Source organism: Copidosoma floridanum, unplaced genomic scaffold (genome assembly GCF_036245765.1).
Source record: "Copidosoma floridanum isolate Cflo_tuat_1 unplaced genomic scaffold, Cflo_Japanese_pri ptg000006l, whole genome shotgun sequence".
Lineage (NCBI taxonomy): Eukaryota > Metazoa > Arthropoda > Insecta > Hymenoptera > Encyrtidae > Copidosoma > Copidosoma floridanum.
Window position 1 is genome coordinate 28537689 of NW_028321883.1, and position 21425 is coordinate 28559113.

At 36.8% G+C, this 21425-nt stretch overlaps 1 protein-coding gene across 2 annotated transcripts; it reads right to left on the minus strand.

The window, feature by feature from the left end:
• Nucleotides 1–239: 239 nt before the first annotated feature.
• Nucleotides 240–18696, minus strand: LOC106640063 (very long chain fatty acid elongase AAEL008004). 2 transcript variants are annotated; one of them, XM_014353941.2, is made up of 5 exons: nucleotides 18414–18696; nucleotides 7523–7918; nucleotides 5234–5371; nucleotides 4190–4432; nucleotides 240–834 (listed from the first exon to the last, which is right to left on the minus strand). In XM_014353941.2, exons 2-5 carry the CDS (start codon nucleotides 7862–7864, stop codon nucleotides 643–645), a joined length of 915 nt encoding a protein of 304 aa, XP_014209427.1. In that variant the 5' UTR covers nucleotides 7865–7918; nucleotides 18414–18696; the 3' UTR covers nucleotides 240–642. The 2 variants fall into 2 exon arrangements, with proteins under 2 accessions (XP_014209427.1, XP_014209428.1); XM_014353942.2 differs by lacking the exon at nucleotides 18414–18696 and adding an exon at nucleotides 17540–17621.
• Nucleotides 18697–21425: the final 2729 nt, after the last annotated feature.

Genomic DNA, 21425 nt, shown 5'->3' on the forward strand with positions numbered 1-21425 from the left:
TGGAAAAGATTCGCGCGTGAGCTCTCTGACGCGTATACCTTACATGACAGCCAAAGTTGTAAGGGCCTTACGACGACGAGGACGGTAGCATATAGAAAACCGCATTTCGCGCCGGCACGAGGACTAGATTTCACGCGAGCTTATAAAAAAAAAATACAAAATAATTATGATGATGATGATGATGATAATAATTATAATAATGGTAATAATAATAATAATAATAATAATAATAATAATAATAATAATAATAATAATAATATTAACGTGTGAAGGAAAGTCGACAAAATGTTGATGAGTCAACCATACATAATTGCGTATTATTAACATGTAGCACGTGACAACACCAGCAGCAGTGGTTAAACATAATCTTTAAAATTTTATTTCAGTCAGTAAGTAGATTTCGTTGATGTTACACTAAAAACATGTAATGCCGCTCCTTTGTATTGAATCTCTGCCTCTAGTCCCTTGCAATGAAGTGCTACACATTATTACGCGTGGGTAGGTAGGTACATGGCCATATACTTAAGTATACCTACGTACGCAATGTAATAAATAAATTTGCGTGTACATCAGATAATTGAACTGGTGCTACTGATTGCCATGATCTTCCTTTCGATTGCATCTCATCGAGTCGATGTCCGCTCACTCGGGCTTGAGCTTGTCAGCCACCGCTGCGGGTCTGTGCTTTCGGCGGTAAGCTTGTAGGTAGAAATCGTAGAAGAGGACGAAGAATATGGCAGAGTGGAGAAGTAGCAGGAATGCGACAAGCCTCGGGTAGCCGCAGTCGAACACCAAGGCTTGGGCGCTGTGGACGAACACTAGGAAAAATTGCACCTAAGGATGAAAGCGCATATTTTACTTTACTTGCTCCTTTAAATTATTTATTATTACTATTATCACTGGTTCCGTTTTGGACGATTTCGTTTGGAATGCAAGGCAAAGATTTTTTGCGCGGACATATATTACCATTGCATCACCGTAACATTGAATACTACATTAAATCAAACAATGCTTATGCGCCGGAGGCTGATTATATTATGATAGATCCATGAGAGATAATAACTATATCTGCATGTTTCGGAGCATTCATTCCAATCAGCTCTTAACGACACGGAATTACGTACGGGCATGAGTTTCATGTTGTGTCTGTGAGCTAATTTCAACAAAAATTAATTTACAATCACAAGCTTGAATTTATCAAGTTTTTTTAGACATCGATGATAATGCCAAGTTTTTCTGAATCGCGTTATCACTTTTTAATTGAATAATAAAGAGGTGTAAAAAAAAAAAAAAAAAAAAAATTACTTATTTCGCAAACAAATATCAACCCGAAGAACGAGAACTCATAATGAAACACAATGATCAATTGATTTCTTATTTGCGAAACAAGTATTCACCCCTACTATGGCATATGCAAATGATATTTCATAATAATGTAATATTACAAAAATTGTGGCGTGCCACTGTACCCAAGTGATAACCATGTTATCTTTCCCGTGTAAAAGTGTATTTATAATATATAGATATGCATAAGTCGTAGTGCATAATATTAGTATAGGTATACTCGTACACGTAAAAGACGCCATTATTACTTAAGCGTAGCCATGCCATTTTGTTAAGGTACTGAATAAATATTACGTATCGTTCGGAATATAAATTAATTAGAGGATTTTTGTAGCTCGGACTTGACAATTTGAATTCGTATACTTGTTTGGGGATCCTAGCCCATTTGAGCCGCCTTGAGATTTTGCAGTCAAATACATTTAATATGCATGTCTGTCTATAAAAAAAAAAAAAAAAAAGTAATGAGATGGATTTTGCCTGGTTTATCGATAGCGGCTCAATTCAAAAGTAGGCACGAAATAATTCGAGTGTCAAGACGAAATAAAAATTGTTGAAAAAACAATCATCCTGAGAGCACTCCTTGGTTGGAACCCCGAATTTTCTGGTTGGGATGTGTTGTTCTCTGCACCACCGAACGCCTTGGAGAGGTGCAAAACTGACGGGAGGAAGATGAGGGTCGAAGGAAAGGGGTACTAGAAATCAATTGGGAAATTCGAGAGAGGGATGTTACGTGTTGGTCATAGGTACTCTATTCGGATAAAGTACGGGTACTTGACGGGAAAATATTAAAATTTGAAAGAATAAATGCTTGTACATAGGTCCAGGAATATAGGCGCGCCAAGCTGATTCTTAAAGCTCGAAGCTTCATTCATTAAAGAACGTTTATGAAATACACTCCGGAATGTCAGGAGCTAGTGATCGAATATGATTAGCTTGCAAGAGCTATACGTATAGCCATACTCACTTGCATGCGTTTTGTTTCGTTTAGTTTCGTATTCGTACATCGGAAATGGTAAGCCGCGAGTACCTCGTAGCTGTAGCCTGTGGAGTCTCATAAAAAAAAAAAAATTTATTTGCACTCACACACACACGGATGGATGCCAAAATATTGCGCCATGCACGTTTCTTTGGTGCACGCAACAACAACATATAAGTAAGTAGGTATCAGTCCGGTCGGTTAACTGGCTGGGTGTATGTGTGTAGGTATTGGGCCAATTCTGATGGCAATTGCTCAACGAATGCGCGCACTTTTCACTTTCCATCCCCTTCCCCCTTGCAGCCCCTCGGTGTTTAGCTGCACTGTGAGCCGATGCCCGAGAATTTATCCGGGCATGCCTGTCGTGGCCTGGTTTGACGCCTATGTTACCCGTAAGTATACGATCAATTCCACAGAGAAAATAATTCATGTTTTTTTTTTTTTTTTTTTTTTTTTTTTTCCAACCTAGGGAAATGCGGCGTATGAGCGAGATTTTATAAATTTGAAAAATTGACTTTCGCACAGTGAAGCCTTTTTTATTAAAAGCTTCAAGCTCAAACCAATAGATTATATGAATGTATAGTATATAATATATGCATGATATGTCAAATGTGATTAGCAAATATAGTCAAGCAGTGATTGTTTGTAATAACATTTACATGATAAAAGTATAGGTATCACGAGAACCACGAGAGACGGGTGTTGGTTACTTATACAGGTAAAAACAACAAAGTAAGTATACATTGTTAACGAAAATATTAAAAATTACCGTGATGATGCCAAAATATTCATAGAAAGTGAAATACATTATCCATGCATGGAAATAAATGAAAAGACTAACCGAGTAAAGATGATGATTCGTGTTGAAATAAATTGGTTTGGAGATCGGCATGACTTTGTAATGTATTGTGCGTGATTAGCCCTACAAACCCTCGTTTAAAGGTATAATAATAATAATACGTATGGAGCTTTGTAAGCATCCTTTTTCTTCCCCCTCGCCAAACAAAGGAAGAAAATTTGCGTGCTATACGTGGAATATAAAATATAATATTTTAATAAAACGCGCAACGTGCACCACAAGTATTATTGTCATACTTTTGTATGGATGGACAAATAGGCTAACACGCTACAACTTTCGCAAGCGGCCTGGACCCCCTAATTGTAAGTGGTAAAAAAATTACTGGAAATTCGACATTGTGAAATGTGCACGTGTAGGTAGCACTTATTTGGAAAATCGATTGGCTGCGATGCGAGGAAGTATGGGTACGAGGGGGTACCTACATATACATATATGTACTTACGCACTGAGGCAACTGAGCTGACCCACTACGTATCTCATACATTCTTACAAACAACACACGTGTGATAAGTTAACGCGTGTACCTATTTATATGTATATATATAATATGTGTGTCCAAGAGCGCAAAGTGCAAATGTATACCTACGTGTGTACAGCCGACGACTACAGATATAAATATATCTCACGCTACCCGTTCACTTTTCAGGCGCGCGCTTGTCCGAATTATCTCAAAGAGCCTACGAGTTGTTTTCGCAATATACCGAGCGCTTTTATTTTCCGTACCTATGTATACTCGCGTAGGTTTTTCAAGTTCTTTGATACTTTTTAGTTTATTCTCGAAAAAAAAGGAGCCTAGGAAGCCTGTGCTGCTAAAAAATTGGGCGTCAGCGTACAGACGAACGGGGTTTCTTTTGGCTATTTACATACGTCGAAGCAAGCGAGTCGGAACGATCGACCACCGAGTTGCAAACGAACTATACTTACGGAGTATATGGACGGTATACGTAAAAATGGGTGGCGTTATCAAAAGAATGTTTTTAAAGGAGTGCGGTGGGAGAGGAGGGACTCACCATCTGCATGGTAGTCAAGTGCTTCTTCCACCAAAGGTACTTTTGGTACTCGGGTCCGGCAGCGGCGAGCATGTAGTACGTGTACATAACCACATGTACCACGTTGTTGATGAGGTTGCCGAGGGTGCCGTGGCCCCCGGCTATGAACTTTACGCATATCCAGGTCTCGAGGGGCGTCAACGAGTGATGATACAGATGCAGGAATGTCACTTGGCTGTCCTTTTTTCGCATTACGAAAAATATCTGCACAAAATATACGGTGTATACATCGTATTATGCACTGTGGGTGTAAATATATATCATTTCAAGCCTCCAGTTTTACAGTTATTACGTAGCTTCTTACACCGATCGAGAAGATTTCCATGGGCGGAAAGTATGAGTATAACATGAGCGATGTTTTTTCTGATGACTAGCCGCACTTTCCGTCCATGGTAAAACAAATATTTTTTAACCTGCACTTGGTTTTAAGTTAAAAAAAAAAAAATCGCTAAACCATCGATTTGTGAAGGACAATTATTCTCAAGTGTTTTTCGTAGGATCACCATCTTAAAATCATAACTTTGAATTGAAAAAAAAAAAAAGGAAAAAGAAAAAATGTTTGAAATCGTTTTGAAGCTCTCAAACAAGTATTGAGACGGACGGACGGCACAACGAGAATTCCACTCATCCGATTGCGCTGACGAAAGTAAGTAAATGCCGTCTTAAGTATTACTTACTCTGCGGTAACGTAAATATCTTTCTGCGAGCGCGCGCGTACAATATATGGGTATATTAAACTCGTGTACGCAACTTATATGTTTAAAATTGAGAAAAAAACGGACGCGCAATGCGTATGCACAATAGAAAGATTAAGGTCACCCAAGCATGTAGGCTCACATCGGTACCTTCTATTCGTCACAGTCGATGTCGTCGTCTACTATAATTGTTGCAATAATTTAATTTGCAGTAACGACCGATTTGCAATATTCCAATTATAAATGTTAATTATGGCGAGAATTATCCCCAAGCGAAAACGTCGCCATACACGTAATCAAATATCCTTACCGTATCAGCAAACTCGGTAAACTTGCTAATGAAATACCACCAGCAAAGATTGGCCATCCGCAGGGCCGATGGGTTGTGCGAGTAGTCAACCGGCTGGCACTTGTAACTGTAGTCCAGCAACCATCCGGACATTAAGTGCTATAAAAACGAAATTAAAAGTTATTTAAAAAATTACCAACGAAATGGTGATTTTTCGTTACAGAGAAAAAAAATTTGTGCTTTTCAAAACGATTATCATCTTCAAAAACAATTGTCTTTCTTCCACAAATCTCCTTTCGTGTTTATGCGCATCGGGCCATAGTTCGTTTTTAATGAAGTTTCAGGAGGAGAAAAACAAAAATGCTTTTTAGGTGTATGACGCAATGATAACATGCGCGATCACTAGCTCGTCACTAGTCATGTCACTCATTTATTATGAATGCATGAATAAACTTTTCTCAAGATAATACATACATAATGATTGGAAGGTAATGGCAAAAAAATAATCCATACTAAGTAATTAAGTTATACTGGGTCTTTAACATTGATAAACAATTTCTTAACAAAAACAAATCATATCATCAATGTTATTAGGTAGTTATTGTTTTTTACTCGTAAAATAATTTTATAACGTCGAATTTCGCTGTTGAAAAATATGATACTCACTGTCAGTCTTGGAAAACAATCGTCATTTCTCTAACTTGTTCGCATTGGTATATTTACTGTTTAAGAAAAGCCTAAGATTATTCGTATAATACCTACGGAAAATATGTTGAAAAATGGTGTTTCACGCGATAAAAGTATATTATTGCTCAAGATTTTATATGGTCATGCAGATGTAGACTCGGCACTAGCAGTGCTTGTTCATAGAATACGAATGTAACTATGATGTACCTTGTATACATACATGAGAAGGAAATATTACAGTAAGTATAGGTATAGGCGCAACGCAGTTGTAAGTATAATATATACCGTATACAAATGATTGCCATCGGTTAACGCGGCGAGTACAGGTACACATGCAAGTACGATCGACGGTTCGAGTGCGAGGGACCTTGGAAAGTTGGGAAATTCTTCGCGGATCGGAGATTATTACATACCTTGCGCTCGCGTGGTCTGTTGAGCGCTGCACGCAGATGCGAAAATAAATAGGGTCATAAGTAAGTATATCGAACCAACGAAAGAGAACGAAAGTATAAGACACCGGTGGGTATACTTACATCGCATCACGTATTATTTCTTCTTTGATCCTTTGCCCAATGACTTCGGCAAATGAGGGAGAAATCCATGAAACTTTTTTTATTACACGCTTGATCCAATTATCTACATCGTTTGACCACATTTTGGATTAATCTGTACGCTCAGGGCTGAACAATAAATTTTTGTTCGCGTGTGATCTTGAAAAAGCTATTTATCCTCGGAAAAATCGAAAAGATTCTTTTTTGCCATTTATTTTGAAAATCATATCCCTCTTGACCCTAACGTTGAAAAGTCTCTTTCTCGTTATTTCGATAGAAAGATGGGCTGTGCATCGTGTACGCATGTATCAGGTTATCCAATAGCAACTTTGGATAACTTTGAATGCGCGATTACTGCAGCATTGCATATAATTATTTTTAGAATAAAAGAGGAAAGGAGACGTAGAGAAAGAAAGACGGGAGTTGCGAAAAAGAGATGTCAACACGCGCACTATCCCACTGTTTACGAAAAAAATTACGCGAGTCCTGTGGATGTTGCAAGGAAGCGCGTACCCGCGTTGATCAATCAGAGTAATGTATAGGCAACGGGTGATACAACGGTTACCACGGAACAATGACCGTCAGAAAGCGCTCGGTCGGTCAGAAGCTCTTCGGACCGGCCAGATTGCGTTCGACTTTTTTTTTTTTTTTTTTTTTTTTTTTTTTTTTTTTTTTTCGATACCCTTGCACTAACTATAAACGCAATGTAACGTTGCTAATATGACGAAACCTTAAACACAATCTAGTCCAATACTAATTCTCTGACGATAATTTATATTGGCTGAAATAATAAAACTGCGGAATAACAGTATACGCAATAGACGTATGTACATGATTGCAGTTGATTGTTGCGACATTTATCGCGTTATCTTTTTAATCGTATAACACTGATGATGAAAAGTCGGCCGGTCGGTCGGTGGGTTTGTTTCAAAATTCATCACGTTATTCAAGTTGGAACAAAGTTTTTTCGCTCAATAGACATCCATGTCCAGCTTGTGTAGTATCATTGGTGAATAATATACTATAGCAACAATAATAATAATAATAATAATAATGATAAAGACATTATTACCTCGTAAAGCATTCCAAGGGAGAAAATAACTTGAAAGGCGTTGTACGCGATGAGGACGTTTCTGAGCTGAAAGGGTTTGCGGTTGGTCATGAGCCTGGGCCCCAGCAGAGTGACATTGTACAAGTAGAGAAGGACGATTATGAGGGTTGGCAGAGGCGAGTCCATGAGCGGCCATTCGCTGACCCTTGGGTCCGAGACTGCGGTCAGGATGACGGTGTATTGGTCGAGGGCCATGCGCACTAGGCCTTCGGCCCCCACGAAGCTGCGGTTCGCGTCAACGACCAAGTCACTCCGTGGTTCTGGCTCCCGCTCTGCCACCAGCTCCGCTGCCGCTGAGGCCATGGCTCGCAATTACTTCCCTCGTTACCCCCTGCTGGACTTTCGAAGCTTTTGGACCTAGAAGTAAAAGTTTTTTTTTTTCAAACCATCATAAATTTCAAGGAGTGAATGAAAATAATTTTTATCCATCGAGAGCGTTTGATCCAACCCAACCAAATCGTACGGCTTTCTGTAAGTGCTGTTCCAAAAATTATATCTTTGTTTATGTATTTATTCTTTTTTTTGTATTTTCTTCTATCTTTGAGTAATCCTCGAAAACTATCATGTTTCATTAATTTGTACTAAATCATCAATTTCTCCGCCCTAGCAATGAAATGACGAACAGCATAATTTTAATTTTACCATAAATTGACAATAAACGATTGTTGTAATTTTTTTCTTCTTATTTTCACCGAGCAGACATTCAAACCGTTTGATGTTGCAAACGAGTAGCCTTGGCGAAGGAAGAAGGAAAAGCTTGTTTTGATGAAATTAAAGTATGGGGTTCAGAAGGGAGGCCAACCAGTCACGTTGGGCATGAAAGGTCGCTGCTGGTCGGTGGGAGAGGGAGGCGCTATTATACGATGGGCGACCTCGAAACGTCGAAAAACGAAGCAAAGCGGCCATCAAGTAAATTGGGACTTTCGAAAGGACGCTTTGGTTTTTTGTTTATTTCGTGTTTTTATTTATATCGCATCCATGTATCAAGTACATACACGCCTTTCGTTTCACCTCCTGTCCCTTTGATAACGATCCAAGTCCATACCTTATGTATACTTTGGACACTTTCAATTGCCATTGGTTTGGAAAAATTATTTGGGATGAAATAACGCTTTTCCCATACCGCGCGATTAATCACGTTATTGTCGGATCTAGTCGCGTTGGTTCAAAGCGCTTTGACAAATTAAAAAATTATCAGATTCTATTTACTGGTATACCCATTCAGATTCGAGTAAATATCATCCCCCTCTTACAAAGTTTGCTTTTTATTCATACTTGTGATAGACATCGCGTTTGAAATCTTTCACCGCAAAGAGTTGTTCGCACATTGTCCTATGCCTATCTGACTCATACAGTAAAAAATCGTGATGAAAAAGAAAGTAATGTACTCATGGTGCAGAAGACTCAAGTAACTGCAAATGTGATTAAGTACCTACAAATTAATCCATAACAAAGTTTATGTGGAAAAATTTGTTACACACAAGAACTTATAGTTAAAGTTGTTGCACTATCTAGTACCAACTGTACGGTAATACTAGTCAAATGTACACACTCGGATAAAAAATATTGAAAGTGCATGATAAATAAAAATTATGTACTCCACTTGACTCGACTCGACTCGTGACTTGTAAAATTTAAAAAAAAATACAGGGTCAACATTAAAAATCAAGAGCCGTTTCGACTTGTATCGCGGAAATTATTAATTTGCTCTCACTCGTTAGTTTTATAAAACTGTGACCCAATAATTACAGGTGATAAAAATTAAAAAAAAAAAATTAACGTGATTCTTTAACATGAAAAGTACTTTCTCCATAATTTTCAAGTTTTTTTACTCGTCGATTTAAAGTAAAATAAATGGTGTGCAAATTAATTTGTCAAACTAACTAGAAACTATGAATGTTTGAAAGCCATTTTTTGATAACCAAGGAGTAAATTAATTAAAAATTTTAAATTTATATTTTTACACGTGTGTATAAGATTCTCTCAATGTTTGTATTGGATTGTCATGATTTTTATGGTAAGAATCGGACTATCAAAAGTAAATAAAAATAGTAAAACATTTTTTAGAGAGGATTCGAGATTCTGAGAAAACTATTAAAAGCTCAATCAGAAAGTAAACAGTGGTAATCGTATTGAAAATATTATAGTAGCGAAGAATTTATTTTCTAATTAATTATAACATATTCACATTAAAGTTTGAATTGCACACTTTCACAATATCACCTTTGGGTGTTTATTTTACAACAACTATAACATTATTCCTACAAACACAAATTCCGTATATTAATATTAATGAAAGACATGTGGAAATTTATCAGTCATTTCCATCAGATGAAAAAAAATCGTATACCAAATAAGTATAACGGCTTTAATCTGACTCTGATGAATCAATCAAGTGGGTACCGCTTTTGCTTCTAAAAAACTCGATATTCTAAAAAGTTGATTCATACTTTAGAAAAAAAAAAATATGATTCGAATGATCTCGTAGTATGATCTTTATCATTAAATTAGATTCAACTAGTTACTTTTCAATCACTTTTTTTTTTATTATTACTATGATAGTTGCGTATAAACTATCTTGATACTTTCAAATCTATCTTCGAGGGCAAATAAAAATTCTTTAAAATCAAAATGCATTTAAAATACAGATTTTGCGAATCATATTTGTTGTTGTGAATCAAATAATAGAAACACTCGCGCTATATATTCACCAAACATTTTGGTCATGATAAACACGTTTTGTGACACAAATATGATGTATTTATAATCAGAAGGACTGCTCATACTCTAGCCAGGTAGACTGCCTTTCTGTTTGAATTTTTAAAAATTAACAGGGTTTCTCGTTTACCAGGTCACCACCACCGTGTCCCACTTTAGCTCGCAAGAAAAAAAACAAAAAAAAAAAAAACACTTTTCTTCCTCATCTCTGCATCTTTCTACTCATCGCTTCGTTCGCAGTGTGTACTTTCACCCCCTTCTCCTTCCTATTAATTATATTAACTCTCTCTCTCTCTCTCCCTTTTTCAACTCGCTCTTTATACTTATGATTTAAAATGCGAAATATTAAAATTGCGCAACGTGATTGGCTATTTTATGCTTGCTCGCTTTGTGATGGGCGGTGGGCCAATCAGTTGGTTTTATTGTGTCAAACAATCCCAATCAAGTCAGTCATAGATCGGGCACCCTTTTTGGTTTGTATACTCTTGCTGATTGGAAAATTTTTTCCTTACTGTATGCGTAAAAAATGTACCCCTCGGCAAATAGGTACTTGAAGATATTAGCGCAGAAAAAGAGGAATCGTAGTGGTGGAAAGAAAAAGAAACCCACGACTGCCATCTTCGTGCACCTTTTTTTTTTTTTTTTTTTTTTTTTTTCTTTGCAGCAAAAATCGATGAGCTTACTTATACGTTGCGGATAATATTGTTTATACAAGCGTATCTGCATGGCATTGACTTTATCCGAGCCCCATGAAAGTATTGTTCGAGAAATATTTTTCAGGCTATACAGATGGGTGGAGAAAGAGAGGGAGGAGGAAATGATCACAGTATGCAGAGTTTATTACAGTGAATAAGAAAGATGGATGTCTCGTACGTATAATTAAAAAAAAAAGTGCTAGATAATTAATAATTAAGAAAGCCTCGTCAAAATTTTATTATTACTGTTCCTCTCCCTCTCTCTGTGTGAGGGGTTTGCATGATGTTTATACACGCGTACAGTCCTGCATCCCAAGTGGAGATGAGATAGTTTACTGGTGCAGGCAGATTGTATAGAGAGAGAACGGTACTCGTTACGGAGAAAGTCTCAGAGCAGAGGAAGAAACGTGTCTCTCGATTACCCCCTCTTTTTCCTCCTCCCACTGCTCGTGTGTGTAAGTATGCATGTATAAAAAACTTACATGCTTATCGGTCTCGTTTTCGTGCGAGCTTTCTCCTCCTCTCTCATATTTTTCTCAGCTTCCCATTTCTCCTTGTTCTCATTATCGCCGTCGTCGTTGTCGTCGTCTATGTTGGGCTTAAGCAAAGATCATTAAAGAATTTTTCATTACCAAAACAAGGTGTTGGTCATATTTTTCCCGTGAGTTTGGTTTTTCCCAGCCGGTCTACGAAATTCCCAATTCCGTACATTGGTTTCGATGCATTTTATTTTTACATCAATTACCACTCCTTACGAGAAGGAAGATCCGAAAGATGCGACCCTTTGCTCGTACGACACCAAATATTGTCATTGTTATAATTACAACTATATTATTCGCCCCTGCAAGTGCCCTTTATTGGTTATTATATTGGATTTGGCTGCTGATTCAACACAGTTTTAATAAAGTGGCCTTTCAATAAATTATCTAATATTACACTTAACTGTGTGTTTCCATTCGCCGTAACTCAATCATCAAATCCGAGAAGTAAATAGTGTGACACCGCTTTCGCCACGTCTCCGACTCGCACGCAATGCGCAATAATGTATATACACGTGGAAGTACAAAGTACTGTACAAGCAACAACGTTAGCTAACGAGTTTAATTGTAGGTGCTGTTTATTTCGCAGGTGTTTAATGTTTGTGTCAGTCCTGAAGAATCACGAATTAACCGTTGGAAAGAAATCGTGTTTTAAAATGGGAAGAGTCGATGTAGACCGAGTTTGCCAGAGCTGGTCGAATTGAATAACCTTAATTTTGATGATTAAAACTTATTACAAATAATTATTCATTTTATTTTTCCAACATCTAAATAATTTTTATCTTAGATTTTCCAAGAGAAAACAAGCAGGTAGCAAATTTTTACAAATGTTTTCCTCCGAACTCCATGGTTTTTAAACAAAAAATTTTTAATGCTTGAAAATACATTATTTTTCGAGAATTGAGAACCAAATGAGAAAAGAAAAAGCCATGTGGAATATCAACGGATACAAAGAATTTTACACATTTCTCATGATTAAATGTCAATTCTTGGACCAACTCGCGTTTTAATGTGATTGCTTAAAAAAGCTTTTTTTTTTGTCTTCCATTAGTGGGTGACTGGTAACCGATGTATCTCACAGGGGTTAAATAGTTGTGTTTGATTTTATACTCACACATGTAAGTGAGCGATCAGAGCCCGTACCATCGTAAGCAGAACCGATCGGTGCCGATCGACATCAACATCTAATTGAACACACCTAATGCGTCAGGTGTAAGTGATTGCGGGAGAGTAAGATGAAAGATACCATGCCTTTCTCAGCACATGTGGCATTGCTCTAAATTTTACTCAAATTTTACTCACACATTTTAATGAACAGTTCTCTCTCTCTCTCTCTACATCAGGTTCTCTCACAGGAGACTGCAGACAAAAACGCCGGGAATTCGCTGGAGATTGAATAAATTAATAAACTGCCAAGTGTTGAAATAAAAAAAATCCAGTAGGCCGGTATACATTTATTCGCTATCCATGTTGCAATTACACGCAAGCTTGGAGATGCTTATTCAAAGAACGTATAAACGGTTAACCGAGTTGTGCAGGATTCTTTAGGCATTTTTTATTCTGTTTGGTACTTATTCTTATGAATGTGAAAATACTAACTTTTTGAATTTACCACCTAAAAAAACTGCTTTCACTATGGACCAAAGAGAGTATATACTCTTACACAAGTTTCTTGATCATGCATCGGAGGGGAAGAAGAAGAAGAGTATACCTACGCGCAGGAAGAACCAGTAGGTAGGCGCACAGGAGGTCTGTATTAGTGGGTAAGTAGGCCACTCGTACCACTTAATTATCAATTGGTTGCGAGCACACACAAGCAGCACCAGCTATACTCGCGTACGATGAGCATGCGTGGCACCTTACAGGCATATTATACGACTGTAGCATAAGTTGCGCTTGGCATCATACGCACGAAACTGCTTTTCTACACCACCATCGAGTTTCATCATTTTCTCTTTGTGCGTTGTTTCTACTTTTTTTTTCGCACGCTTGGATAGCTACGCATCTCCACGCGAGAGATAAAAAATTGCTGGTCTCTCTTTGGATCTGCACACTCAAAAGCATTTTTGTACCTGTAACTTGCGCCGGAAGGGTAACAAGATGGGGCTTAAATTGAAGCACGCAGTTTTTGTTTTTCTTGCCCGTATCGAGTAGCTACACGGGAGCTATCTATACTAAGTGGATTTTATAAAAAAAAATTTTTTTTTTTTTTCAATTTGTAACTTTTCATTACAAAGATCATTTGATTTACTGAAAATGTGTAGTATGAATAATCTTTTGAAAATTAGCCAAAAATATATATATCAAAAAAAAAAAAATTTATTTCGCATTGTAATTTTAAAATTTATTTATACCGTGCGTAAGGAAATTTAATAAGTGCGTCTCATGTAGGAGCCAACCTTCAAAAATTTTATTCAGAATGGATTAAAGTATATTGAAAATACATAATGGAGGTAGCTGAGTGAGGAACGTTTGGAAACCTCCCCTGGCTCGTACACTTTTTTCAATCAACGCGTCAACTCTTATTTACAAAAATTATTGCGTTTAATTCCTCTAAAATAACCATCAGTGCTTTAAAAACAACAATGACAATAACAAGAACAGCAGTATGGAGTATAGCTGAGAAATGAAAATCAAAAAAGTATCAGCATCGAGACGCAATCGATATTTGATACATTATTATAATTTACTTCATCATCAGAATCTCCTATCTCCTTTCTATTTGGTACTTCCTCTTCCAAGCCGCCACCAAAGAATTTCTCCTCTTTTCTCTTCTAGCACACATAGTCGGCGTTTTACTTTCAAAGACGATCTCTCACAGCGACTGACGCACGCACGAAACGGGACACGCTTCCCAGCATCAGGCATACTCGCCCTCCTTCCAAGATGCTTGTATGAATAGGTGTAAATATCCGTAGGTGCTTATGTATTTTTTACTCGTTTTTTTCATTATTTACTATCATTGTTATTAATATTATTTATTTATTATTTTTTTTTTTTTCAACGAAAGCTTTTTGTACTTTAATCTTGTATTCAGAGACGATGAGATTTAAATTCTTTTCAATAGTATGCGCTAATATGGAGCATAAAGTTTTACAGGTATTTATAAGCTCATTAGATAACTTAAAAATCATCTCAACGCCTCAACTGTAATTAGCCGCGATAGTGAAAGCAGTAGCTAGACAATTGAAATTTTTTCGACACCGGGTAAGTACGTAAAGAAACGTCTAGCAGTGCAACAGCAGAACTGTCGTCCTTTTCGTTTTTTTACAATTAAAAATTAGCAGCTAGGTTACCAGTATATTTTTTGTCGCTCTCGTGACTTTTTTAATAACACAATAAAATGCATTTTTAAAAATTAAAATTATAATTTTTTTATGTAGCTAAGTTGACTGGTCAGGAAATACGAAACATCCAAAACAAAGAACAGAAAAAGAGGTTCTTTCTTGCATAAGATTTCTTTGGTGCAAAAATATAAGACCTATTATTAAAATTTTTAACAAATTTTGATAGGTAGAAATTACATTAATAAACTTTTCAACTGGATATTAGTTTTTAACCAAAAAAGTTTCTTTCGATACAAGTTACCAACTTTACCATAGTAGTTAATAATGTCAATTGCAGTGAATACTATGTTTTCTGAGCAGCTATTTAAATCTTTCACTAAGTCAATGTTTTGCAAAGTGTGCGCGGCAAATACTTTAGTAAAGTCACAAGGTTACCTTTCAAGTATTTAAATTTAAAAGTAATTTTTTTTCCTTATCGTCGTACAAAAATTATAAATTTTGGAAATTTCATTCTACCCTTACATTAATATGTATGTATATTCCTACAAGCAATTAAATATTTTGATATTAAATGTGAATTCAAATTTTAAAACGTAGTGTTTGAATAATTTTTTTCGAGACCATGCCGAAAACGCTGGCAAACCCCTCGCTTATAAAAATGAGGGTAGTGGGGGCTTACGGTATTTTCAACACCTTCAGAATACTAGAGAGAATAAAAAAATTTTTAATTATTTTGGAGGTGTTCATCTATGAAAAGCCATTGCTATGTACAAATATATTTAATTTAGATATGTGCATGTGTTAAAACCCCTCTGTACATGTGCATTACCCAACAACAAGATTTAACAACATTGATATTGGTTACTCATAATTTTTTGCAAAACTCCTTATTTTATCTACACGATGCTGTTTGAAAATTTTGTCACCTATTTTCTATATATACATACAACTATAAAAACACAATACACATTCGCATTTTGCAATTCGCCTACCTATCGATAAGTAGGTTAAAGTTGCGCTCTACTGCATATATTTTGGTATTTTGATTGCTGCTCGCCATCAAGGACTCATGGAACGTTTAAAACCAGTTTTTCGTCGTTGCAGCGAATTTTCTTGACTATACTCGAAGTTCGCAATACGCAAAGTACCGGGCTCAGCAACAATGTAGAAGGGCATGTTGCGTAATGCAATTTCTCAACAACCAGCTCGGGTTTTTCGTTGTTTTTTTTTTTTATTTTTTTTATTTTTCTTGTTTCAGCAACTGACCTATCCATGCTGCTGATACCTGCACGCACGTTTTTACGAACATTATATTTACACGTATGTTAGCTATAGGTTCCATTGGGACTAAAATAAAAAGGAAAGTAACAATCTTTATGATATTTTCGATCAACCACCAAGTTATTGGTAATATAATACCTACAGCTGAAACGCAGCGGGAACGTCGAAATTTCATGGCGTTGGGAAAGACGCTGTCGCCACCTTGGTAACCAAGAGGGATAAAAGAAAAAAAAAAAAAAAAAAAAAAAAAAAAAAAAAAGAAAAAAGAAAAAAAACGGTCCAGCGACCTTGTGCCAAAAATAAAAGCCTGATCGGTCTAGCCACCTGTGTTTGCGCAAGTCCCCCAAGCCTCTGTGCGTATGGTACAAGCACGCAAGCCACCGAGCGAGCAATATAATGTAACTCCAGGATCTCGCAAGCCCCGTTTGTACTCCATGGCGGTAGTATTTGGTACGATGGCGATAGATGGATACTTGAGACTTCAAGTCCCGTTATTAAAGCCATGACGCCGAGACATGCTCTTCACACTCATCAAAAGAATAAAAGCCGAGAGTAGAAAGAGAGATGACTGAAAATTACTTTCATTTCAAAAAAAGAGATGTGTGTTGGAGATACACTTTGAGTGGGAGAGGTTGAAAAGTTACTTGTCAAAGAAATAAAATGAATGGCCATTTGTATTGTGACCAAAGTAGAAAGTGCATTGATAAGTTCATTAATCGTCCAACTAAACAATTTTCAGCTCTTTTACTACTGAGTTTTGAAAAAAAATAAAACTTTGCTTTACATCGTAACTCAACCAATTAATATTTTAGGCAAGAACGCCGTAGGGGAAAAAATGCCCATAAACAGCCCATTATAAGGAATTAACTGCCTGCGATTCAATGAAAACAATTGGAAAGACATTTTTGCCCCATTACCAAGAAAAACTGGCATTATACAATGCATTGAACTCAAAACTTGTAGATATTTAAAAAAACGAAACTTTTGGTAAAGTAAATTTTTCTCTCCAATGATGCTTCAATATACGATAAAACATTCGATTTTAATCGTAAAAAAATCGATTTACAGTAGATAATATTTTTAGTTGACAGCCGGAAACAAAGTATAAATACAAATTATTAATTTTTAATATTATTTGTGTTGTTATTAAACTATATGCTCTGCTTTAATATTTATCATTTTATGAATAGAAAAATAAATTTGCATGATCTCTATCAATAGGATTTCAATGCAAAATGGTATATATTTTTTAGATGTTTTTGAAAGAGTAATTTCAAAAACTAACTATTCAATTCTCGATTTATAGTATTTTCGCGTTTAAACTTAAGAGCAATAAGCAAGCATCAGGTGCCAATAACCCAACCCACTCGAGTGCACTTTTCTATAGGTACACTAAACCAATTTCTTCACTTTTTCTCTCTTTCTTTCTTTTTGCAATCTCTATAACATACGTTGTACCTGCTCAGAAATTTCAAGAAATTTCAAAACGATAGTGTACACACGGGCGCGCGCTCGCAGTCGTAAGAGAGGGACTTGAATAAACGAGTGTAAAATACAGAGTGTCTTTGTGCAACTGCACTTGCCAGATGAGTTATTTATTGAAAAAACAGGACGGTATATTATGCAGGTACAGGTAGTTGTAAATTTTTAACGCGGCTGTTGCATTGTACCTATGTAAGCGCAAAAATGTGTTGAACATATAGCTTTCTATCGCTTTAAAATCATTAAAAAGTTTGCATCTAAAATTATTCAAATAAAGTTTAAGCGTGTATCCACAAATTTGAGGTATGTACACGTAATTGGTAATAATTGAGATCAGTCGATACTTGAAATACATTTCAAACAATGTTCGAAAGATGGAGTATTAATTTTAGGAAATGTAAATTACTTATAAAAAAAAAAGCCTTCAATAAGTAACAAACCTATTCAAACGTTTAAATTACACATTTGTGTTAAACACTTGAAGTTGATCTTTTTAATCGACAAAGCGAAAAAAAAAAAAAAAAAAAAATTGATGATATTAGCAAAATAAACAAAGATAATCTTTAGGAGAAAAAAATGTCACTGTTAATGGCACGATCTCGACAGTTGGACTTCCTTAGGCTTCGCGAGCGGAAGTTGGCTTTCTGATTTCGACGCGCCTTGCGCATCTTTCTCTTTCTCCTGGTTATAATAAATGCTGATCGTCCGTATACTTAGTATACGCAGCATCAGCAAAAGCCGTTTTCAGATTCTTGCCGGCTCGCAGCTAACTTTCCACTTAAATTATTTAGGTACCTCCGGCCACTGAAAGAGAAACAGAAGAAGCGAGGACGAGACACCCAACTCTTACCTTTTACGCAGAACACGAGCACTGGCTTAACCCGCTTCTGCTGTTTCCGATTCGTCGTTGACGAACGATTTTTCAATTTTCCTCGAAATCGAGGAAAAACGTCCGAAGAGAACCGACTCCCATAGAGTTGCAGCGCTCGACACTTTTTTTAACACTATGCTTTTTATAATTATTATTATTTTTGTTGTTCTTGTTATTTGTGCTATTACATGTGCGAGCTTTAATTGGCCGAGATGAATCGTCTCTTGAATTTTTTCGTTACGCAAGTGAAAAAAGGGGAAAAAAAAAAAAAAAATGAATAAACAAGTAAAAAAAAAGAAAAAGAAAAAATTCGTGAATCTCTCAAATTGGGTGGTATTCAATTAATGATACACCGAGAGTCACTGGCACTGACACTTACTTATACATAAATCTGCGCGACACTTGACGGACAAAGGGAAGAGGAACAGAGACAGGTAGGAGGAAAAGGATACGACAAGTGGAGCGCGGACTGATGCGATGCTGCGCGAACAGTGCGCCGGGGCCGCGCGAGAGCTTCGGTTTTAAGTGGCAAGTGAATGGGCCCCCGCCTCCTTAAGACCCGCGACCGAGCACTTTCCTGCCTGCATCCCACCGCGGCATTGTACAGGTACGCGTCCACCAATACATTCGTTTATTTGTATCGCGTACGTGTCTAATAGATGTGTGCCTATAGATATTGATTAGTAAGTTGGTCCCTCCTTCTCGAAATATGTCGAGCTTTTTTGCTGACCACGTGCTAAGAACAAAGGTGGGGAGGGGAGTCTTGGGTCCCGAAATTAGGTGATTGCTTGAATACCGATTGTTGACCGGAAACGCACGATTTTATATTGCATAGCCCGGTGGAGCTTACGATCTAGATGTTAAATTAAGCTAAATGTCTGGTGGTACAGAACTAGTGGTCGAAGGTAACATATAAAATACAATGACGGTAACCTCGTCGCAGAATAACAAATGAAGTGTAAAAATCAAATGTATACAAACAAATTGATAATAGCATATAAAATGAAAACTCCAAGTTTGGAGTGAACAATAAAAAAGACAAACGTCCGCGATCACCTTAAGCATAAAACACAAGGACCAGTGAAGAGCCGTTGATCACAGTAAACTGTACCAGGACGCAGTATCTGTATAGGGATGAAACATTTGGTGGACAAACGATATGGGTATAATTTACTGACAGGAGTCTATAGCCGATATCAAGTAAGGGCCGCTGCAGAGAGAGAGACAGTGAGATGGACAATTGATGAAACAATCAAGTTTTAAACGGAGAATTGGGAAAAACTGCGAGCAACTTAACGAATGAGTAAACTATGATTGATCACTTTCCTTTCGAATGCGAAAAAAAACTACAGTTGCATTACATGTATATGAAACATAGTCCCTCTTGACTGAAGGGCCGACGACATTATCTTGGCGATCCTTAAAAAATTGCCCCGAATATAACTACTAATGAAGACTCAGAGGTGGAAAGATTTAGGGAAGCGTCATACGCGCGTCATCGGGCTTCGATGTACAGGGCACTCGTAGAAACGTCACTTTGCAAATAAGACTCGTAAGTGCAGTCGAGGTAATGCAGTTGGTTCCAGCCCATGCGAAAAAGTCCTAGCGCAATTATTCACGATGACTTTTTCGTTTTGGTTAAGAGGAGTACCTCCATCACGCGTAACCATATATACACACGTACAGATGACGTATTTGATCGTGATAGAAAAAGTTCGGTCATTGATGATTATGCAACCCGTGAGTGGCAACATGTCACATCTAATGGCTTTGAGAGTCATTATTCTTAGTACTCCGTTGGGCGATTCGGTAGACCGTTGATCGGAAAAATTTCGCCAGGGCAGCACTCGAACTCTTCGCTGGACTTTTCTTCGTCACAGTGAATTAAGAACGCGTTGGCTCGGACGACGGCTACGATGGCACACTATGAAGATTCGTGCACTCGTCTACGCGTACAACACTTTGTTCTTGTCTCGCGCCAGTTTGCAAGTCACACTGAATTTCTTACGTGACTATAACGCGAACTTATGACCTCCTTGTTTTCAAAATTAAAAAAAAAAAGGTCGAAAAAAGCTGGCTAAGTGAATTTTATCCTTGTGAGATTAACATTTGATGATTGAGGCCAACTTTTTACAAAGAAAAAAAATAGAATAAATACAAAGTATTTTCCATCGGTTCAAAGTTATGAAAATCGATTTATTGTAATTTAGCAACTCCATGCAAAACCATTATAATTATATAGGTACTTTTTACACATTAGTGGAAAATGCAACCATTTGTTATTTGCATAAGTTGTGCCATTTATATTTTATCATCTTCGTTTGTTATTTGTATAAGAGCAAAAAAAAAAAAAGATTAAATTATAAGAAAATCTTATCAGTTTTCACTCTATTCCTATTCATATCACACTTTGCAGACTCGAGTGCCGAGACTCAGCAGTACTACACTACACTGTCCACTCACGTAATCTACTGAAAGCTGTCTAACAAATATGGGGAAGAAGAAATTGATGACCCATGGGAAATGGTTTACTTTGACAGGTACTTATCTTACTCATCCAAACTTTGCCGCAGTCGTAAGTGCTCCTGCTTGGCTTGAAGGATCGGCCAAAGGTACATAAAAATAATATTGCTTTATTACTGTTATTATAATTATTATTTTTTTTACTAGTAATATTATTACAACTGTGCAATGTAAGCTTATTTTTTCATCTACATGATTTTATTTGATTTACAATTCATCACATTATAAATGTTATGATTGTCCGCAGAATATTTTGCATACGGTAATGTGTGGGACAAAAAAAAACAGTGCCACTAATCATAATCCTTGCAAAGCTACGAAGTTTCTCCCGCTCATTCGAATTTTGTTGACGTCATTTTAATTATACAAACTTCTTGGAACCAAAAAAGTTCGTGCTTATTTTTTTGCGAAGGATTCAACGGCTTGGAAAAAAAACTGTTGAGAAAAAAGAAAAAAATGAGATGTATT